The sequence below is a fragment of the Seriola aureovittata genome, chromosome 15, assembly GCF_021018895.1.
Source record: "Seriola aureovittata isolate HTS-2021-v1 ecotype China chromosome 15, ASM2101889v1, whole genome shotgun sequence".
Lineage (NCBI taxonomy): Eukaryota > Metazoa > Chordata > Actinopteri > Carangiformes > Carangidae > Seriola > Seriola aureovittata.
The window spans coordinates 14,466,043-14,473,399 of NC_079378.1; the positions used below are offsets into that span (position 1 = coordinate 14,466,043).

General features: G+C 41.3%; 1 protein-coding gene across 3 annotated transcripts; it reads left to right on the top strand.

The window, feature by feature from the left end:
- Window positions 1–168: 168 nt before the first annotated feature.
- cct8 (chaperonin containing TCP1, subunit 8 (theta)) lies at window positions 169–7,298 on the top strand. Of its 3 annotated transcripts, none has more exons than XM_056397398.1 (16): window positions 169–324; window positions 842–932; window positions 1,057–1,136; window positions 1,236–1,385; window positions 1,548–1,728; window positions 1,870–1,931; window positions 2,012–2,149; window positions 2,511–2,689; window positions 3,256–3,322; window positions 3,417–3,504; window positions 3,621–3,736; window positions 4,274–4,345; window positions 4,486–4,650; window positions 5,327–5,446; window positions 5,984–6,121; window positions 7,001–7,298. In XM_056397398.1, exons 1-15 carry the CDS (start codon window positions 265–267, stop codon window positions 6,089–6,091), a joined length of 1,677 nt encoding a protein of 558 aa, XP_056253373.1. In that variant the 5' UTR covers window positions 169–264; the 3' UTR covers window positions 6,092–6,121; window positions 7,001–7,298. The 3 variants fall into 3 exon arrangements, with proteins under 3 accessions (XP_056253373.1, XP_056253374.1, XP_056253375.1); XM_056397399.1 differs by having other exon boundaries at window positions 5,984–6,117; XM_056397400.1 differs by lacking the exon at window positions 5,984–6,121 and having other exon boundaries at window positions 170–324.
- Window positions 7,299–7,357: the final 59 nt, after the last annotated feature.

The window sequence follows — 7,357 nt, forward strand, 5'->3', positions numbered from 1 at the left end:
TTGTATGTAAATGACCTGGATATCTATAGAAGATGGGATATAGAAAAGGGGTACGAGCCATTAGAACAACAGTGCGCCCCAGTGGTGTGTCATGGTCACTGCAGGCGAAACGCGAGTCGCTCAGTTTGTCCTTTGTTGTTTCCTATCATCAGCCCCACGCCTCGCTCAAGTGGCCCCTCCTCAGTCTCTCCGGCTTTGTACCCAGAGCTGAACCCACGCCGCGGCTACCTTGTCCAGGATCGCTGGGCTGCTAAATATCGGAAAATGGCCCTTCACGTTCCCAAAGCTCCGGGCTTTGCCCAAATGTTGAAGGATGGTGCCAAGGTGAGGATAAATCAGCGTGTTGGAGTAGTTGGTCAGCTTTGTGTGAATTATTCTGAGCTAGCATGCTAGCTAGCGTTAGCCCCTGAGTTAGCACGTTCATTCGCAATCATGTGGGGAGAGTTCTAGAAAGCAGGCAGGCCGCTCGGAGATGCTGGACCCGAGGATGTTAGCATGAACTGAAGGCAGCCTTCTGCGTCTGCAACAGTCCCCTCAAGCACTTTAACATGTTGAATATGTAAAGCAGTGAAAAGTGACTGTCAAAACAGCAGTCACACCCAGTTAGCGTTAAAAGACTGTCAGAAATGAGGCTTTGATTGTCACCTCAGCTCATAGATGATGCTTCCTGTTTTGGGTCATCTTAGGCTTCAACACATCTTACATTTGCCCCTGCAGATTGCTTGCCTAGCTTATTATCCACACATATTCATAAGTTATTAAGCAGAATACCAATAACTTTTTCTCAGACTTGGACACTATTGAAATGTAATGTGAGATATTATTTTGTTGTATGATGCAGCACTATTCTGGACTTGAGGAGGCAGTCTTTCGTAACATCAGAGCCTGTAAGGAGCTTTCTCAGACCACACGCACCGCCTATGGTCCAAACGGTAAGCACCCTCCTCCAGCAATATGAAATAGATTTGTATGAAATCTTTGTGTTTTGACCTGATAAAACTTATTTTGGGTCGACGGCAAAATCAGTGATGGCTAAACTGAAACATTGTCTTACAGGTATGAACAAAATGGTCATCAACCACTTGGAGAAGCTGTTTGTCACCAATGATGCTGCAACAATTCTCAGAGAGCTTGAGGTAAGAGAAACTAACATTTTTGTGCCACATACTGCATACTGGAATGATTTATACAAGAGGTAATTTAAATTTTTTTCTTGAATGTCTTTTGTTTTATAGGTGCAGCATCCAGCAGCCAAAATGATTGTGATGGCATCCCACATGCAAGAGCAGGAGGTCGGAGACGGTACAAACTTTGTCCTGGTGTTTGCCGGAGCTCTGCTGGAGCTGGCCGAAGAGCTGCTCAGGATGGGCCTGTCCGTGTCAGAGGTAAATAGATGTAGTCACTGGTCATCTTCATTCTCTTTGTGCTGTGTAGATTATGTGATGATATAACAGCAAAGACTTGAGTGTTGGTAGTAAATATTAGGATTCAGTCATGCTTTTGTAGCTGGTAGCAATCTGCCTAAATGTAAATGTGTCTTTGCACAGGTGATTGAAGGCTATGAGATGGCATGTAGGAAGACTCTGGAGATCCTGCCAGACTGCGTATGTTCCTCAGCCAAGAACCTCCATGATGTTAAAGAGGCTACATCTCTGATCCGTACAGCAGTCATGAGTAAACAGTATGGCAATGAAGATTTCCTTGCCAGCCTCATTGCACAGGCCTGTGGTGAGTCAGCAATTCAGACTAGCTAAACCAAACTGGGACCGTCAGCTCTCAGAGATAATTGTCACTTGACAAAAGTCACTTGATGACAGTATTAACTTTGTATTTCTTTGACTTTCTTTTCTTTACTGGTTTGTGCTACAGTCTCCATCTTGCCAGAGTCCGGCAATTTCAATGTTGATAGCGTCAGAGTATGCAAGATTTTGGTAAGCAGCCTCATCCATTGAATATATTTTTCTTTGTGTGTGTTGTTTTCCTCTAAATTAACGTCCCTGGTGTTTTTCAGGGTTGTGGGGTGACGGCATCCTCCATGCTACATGGCATGGTTTTTAAGAAGGAGGCAGAGGGTGACATCACATCTGTTAAAGATGCAAAGATTGCAATCTTCTCCTGCCCCTTTGACTGCATGGTGACAGAGACCAAGGTAATGAATACTGTAATGATTAAGTCTCTTTGATTCTTTAAAGAAATCTTACTGACAACAATTAAAAATTAATGATTTTTTTTGGCTCTAACTCACTGTATTTCACTATCCATTTTGGTCAGTTTCACATTTGGGCTAAAATGTTGGCCACATGATCTGAATCTGTTTAACCTCCCCAAAGAGTGGAGACATGAGTGGTATTTTTTCATAAACTTGATTGCGAAATATTATTAAAACATCATACAACCAAGAACTGGTTTGAGCTACTTTTCAGGGTTTAGACAAAAAAGAGAAGAAAATATGATTTTGGGCTGTTGTGAAATTGCTAATGGTACTCACAGTGGACTTCTCTGTCACATAGGGCACAGTGCTGATAAACAATGCACAGGAGCTCATGGACTTCAGCAAGGGAGAGGAGGATATGATGGAGGCCCAGGTGAAGGCCATCAAGGAGACTGGTGCCAACGTGGTGGTTACTGGGGGGAAAGTGGCTGACATGGCGCTACACTATGCCAACAAGTACAAGCTCATGGTGGTGAGGTAAGACCAAGAAGACCTCCGATAATCCTAGTCAGTGTAAATTACAGAGTCATCAGAGCTAGGGGTTCTGAAGAGTTTTCTCATTAAACATTACACATTTCATCAAAATGATCTTCTACCAAAAGCACATAGTTTGAATTAAATGGTCAGGAGAGGGATGCCAGTGGTGTTGGCAGTGTTGTTGGAAAGTGACCTAAATGTGCACCTCCACCCTATGTTACCTGACTTCAGGACAAGATGAGAGAGAGATTTCAGTATGCAACATACTTGAAAGTCTTCTTTAGGCTAATGCTACAAAAATGTCTTTTTTCTTGAATGACATAGTATAACTTTATACTTTTCATCTGAAGCATGATTCAAGTCTTTACTTGTCTGCCCTAGTTATATAATGTCAAATATTGTCATTATCATGACATCAGACATTTTTTTTACATCAATCTGTAATTTTATGATTACTGAAAAAAAAAATCCACATAACTGATGACTGTATTATTATTTTAGTGGTATTGTAAAGTCTTTTATCACAGGGTACTTCTGAGCCTTAAATTCTCCATTTTCCCTACCAGGCTTAACTCCAAGTGGGACCTCAGGAGGTTATGTAAGACTGTAGGAGCTGTAGCACTGCCCAGGATGGTGAGTCTAGTTATTTTTCATTCAGGTCCGATCTTTGAACCATAATGAAACTGACCATTATATCATGTATAATTACGCTTTTGTGCTTTCTTAGACGGCTCCAACTCCTGAGGAGATGGGTCACTGTGACAGTGTGTACCTGACAGAGGTGGGGGACACTCAGGTGGTGGTCTTCAAACATGGTAAATTACTTTTTGCTCCAGTCTTGTGAGCCTTCATTTTAAACCTTTTTTTTTTTTCGCTCCAGATATGTTCTTTTAGGCTTAACATGTTGTTTGGTCTTGATTGTTTCAAACAGAGAAAGAGGACTGTGCCATCTCAACGGTGGTGGTCAGAGGTTCCACTGACAACCTGTTGGATGACATTGAGAGGGCTGTAGATGATGGAGTCAACACCTTCAAGGTTCTGGTCAGGGTAAGTCAGCGCAATCAACCACTGTAGTATCTTTCTAATAACTCTGATAATAAGTCGTAAATATTAAAGTTGTTTGCAGAAAAGATAAATGTGCTACATTGATAAGTTTCTTTCATTCTCTCAAGGAATATTTGGAGTTGTTTGACTGTTGTGATTTCTTGATACTTTTTTTTTTTTTGTTATTTTAACTCAGTAGAACATTGTACAATGTACATACACCTTCCCTCCCCCATCTCTGTTTAGACTAGCACTGTCAGTGCAAATATATGGTCTATACCTTAAGTGGGTCTGTTAATACAGAGGCAGTCACCTTCCACAGTTACCAGCATGCTGGCCTTGGCTTTGTTTCCTGGGCCATGAACAATTCTAGCATGACTACATCTTGAAAGTATTACAAACACTTTCTAGTGTGATTTGTTGATGTTGAAAAGACAAAGTTGATTATTAATTACATTTTTTAATGAGTTTATGCTGAACTCTTTCATTTACCATTTGTCCTGCACAGCAGCTTCAGTTTGTGTCATTCACTGTCTCTAGGACAAGCGCCTGGTTCCTGGAGCAGGAGCCACTGAGATTGAGCTGGCCAAACAGATCACCTCATATGGAGAGGTATGCAGATTTAAGTGCATTAGCTGAAACGGACCAGTGCCTCTCCTGTTCTTTGTGCCCTGTATGTCTTTAGTCTATCACCAGATGATACCTGGCAGTAATATGACCTCTGTTTGTTTGTTTTTTTCACCTCCCTGTAGTCCTGCCCTGGTCTGGAGCAGTATTCCATTAAAAAGTTTGCTGAGGCTTTCGAGGCGTTGCCACGTGCACTGGCTGAGAACTCTGGTGTGAAGGGGAGCGAGCTCATCTCTAAACTGTACTCTGCACATCACGAGGGAAACAAAAACATGGGCTTTGACATTGAGGTGTGTTTGTGAACAGAAGAATACTTGTATGACTTGATTATGATTTATTTAACAGTTATATTGTCTAGAAAATCCAGCACATATTAGCCCTTCTTATCAATTGAATATAAATTTCAGATTTTCCTTCTTGAAGCCTTAGCTTCAGGTTGATCCCTTCGGAAAAACAAACAAATGTTTGAATACAGTATTAATAATAATCACTAACACACAACTAATTTCTCCCTATATACAGCCCAATTGTGAAAGTCACACAAAAGCTCTGTGAAGATATTTCCCTATGGTGCTGATTTCGGGGAGAAAAAAAAATTGCGACAACAGTTACATAGTTTATGATGTGTGGACGTGTCTGATTTTGCCACATTACACTTAGAAAATCCTTAATATAATGCATTTAAAATCAAATCCTGTTACTAAGGTATTTGTTATATGGCAAGGTTAAGTATCCACAGCGGCATGTAACATTCAGATATGTAGACGATATTTATGCTTGACTGTACATTTTGTATCTGTTAATATTGACAGCCAATTAGTGGAAAATCAGACCAAGTAGAACATTTCAGACTCTGTTTTCCTGAATGCAGAGCAACCCATTGGATTTGTTTAAGACTGTTGAAACTGCATGTTTGTGTGTTTTGGATGTGATGACTGATGGCTTTGATGTGATGTTGTCTTTTAGGGAGAGGGCCCCGCCTTGAAGGACATGCTTGAAGGTGGCATTATGGAGCCTTACCTGGTCAAACACTGGGGCATCAAACTGGCCACCAATGCTGCCATCACAGTACTTAGAGTTGATCAGGTGTGTACACAAATACTCATGACACACATAATAATCATAACATAATCAAAAGCAGCCACAAGTGTTTCTATGGATACTTATTCTTTCCAAGTTATGTGATTATATTCTTAACATTTCACTTTTTGGCTGTCGCTATAACAGAATTTTCACGTGGTTATCTCACAGTTTCATCTGGTATCATGTCAAGCCCTTTATTCGTGGTTATGGCAGTGTCACTTGTCATTAACCACTCTACTTAGAGCCTGTTGATAACCAGCTTTGTGAGACAGGTTTATCCAGGACAGCCAGAGTCAGGCTCGGTGAAACTAGTTAAACCAAAGAGAGCTGGGCTAAGTTGAACTCACTTTGCGATACAGGCCTCCTGGCTTCAACATTTGATGATTTCTGTCACATAAATTGTTTATGTTCAGTTTTATTTTTGTGTATGATTTTATATTAAGCTAATGTTCTTTAATTCAGCAGGTGACATGTTCTTGATTGAATTAATAGCTCCAGGTAGTTAATGTTAGTGTGTGTGTGGACATGTGTACAATCCAGATCATCATGGCTAAGGCTGCAGGGGGACCCAAGGCTCCCAAGCAGAGAGGCCATTGGGACAAGGACGGTTGGGATGAAGAGCCTGATCATTTTGATACACATCATTAGAGGGCACACACATACACACACCCTCTGTCAGTAGGTCCTGGAATGTGTGTGTGTTTTTTGACTCAGAAAACTCACACGGATGTGCTCAATCACTCACAGGCCACTGAAAAATGTTTGTTGTTTTGCCTGTCACTGCTAACACTGGGTGTGATACAGAGCTCGATGCAGAGATATGTTGGATAGCTGATTTAGATTCAGCCACTTCACGTGTGTTTTTAATAACAGCAGGTGTGTCACTGACAGCGGACTAAACTTGCACTGAAAGGATACGGTGTGGTGTGTTAGCATGCTGCATGCACTCATGAACTCTTTTCCTTGCAGTCGGCGTTCTCAGGTTGCATGTAACATAATGTAATATGAAGGGAGCATGTAAATGAGATGAGACACAGGGCTCTGGAGGCTGAAGTGGCTTTGTTGTCTCAAGGGCATTTTCCTAGTAAGATGTACTCTGATCACTATGAAGCTATTCTACTTCATCAAAAAAACTGCGCTCTTCAGATCTCAGCCCTCTTCCACAGTTACCAGTAGGAGATTATTAAAAACCACCTTCATCTTCCCAGATGAGTGTTATTACTTACTTTTTACCAAGATTATCTTAACATTTGTAACTTTGTCCTCGGCATCTCAATTTGGATAGATTTTGTGAAATGTGCCTGAAGTGCTGCAGTTATTCCAGCACTGAAAATAGACAGGTATTTGATCTGTCTTTGGGAAGGCCATTTAATCTAATATTCTTTTTTTTTTTTTTGGTCTTAAAAAGTGTTCATTCAGATGTTTTCCCCCTCTGATGCTAACTACTGTATAACAAATTTGTAACCTCGCACCCTGCCTCAGAGCCCACAGCTTGCTGCTTGGATCTCAGAGCTTAGCCAGGAAGGATTAAATGACTACTGTCTTGTCTCCTTCCAGATCATCATGGCCAAACCAGCAGGGGGACCCAAAGCTCCCCAGGGCAGGAAGGACTTCGACGAGGATGACTGAATGTGATGTTGTCCAGTTGATCCGACTTTTACCCTGAACGCTCCCACATGGATTCACAAAACCCTTTTCTACTTGTTTATTTAAAGCTCAACAGTTCGGTTTATTTTGTAGAAATTGCCATAAGGTGGTAAACACAGTCATATGTGAAAGTAAAATGTTCAGATGGCACTGTTTGCTTTTTATGTTCTTAGTCCCAAATAAAAGGCACTTGCGCTGTCACGTCTTAGTTTGCATTGTGTTTTTACTTTATTGTGTCACTCGGCCACGTTCTGTAAGTGCAGTGCT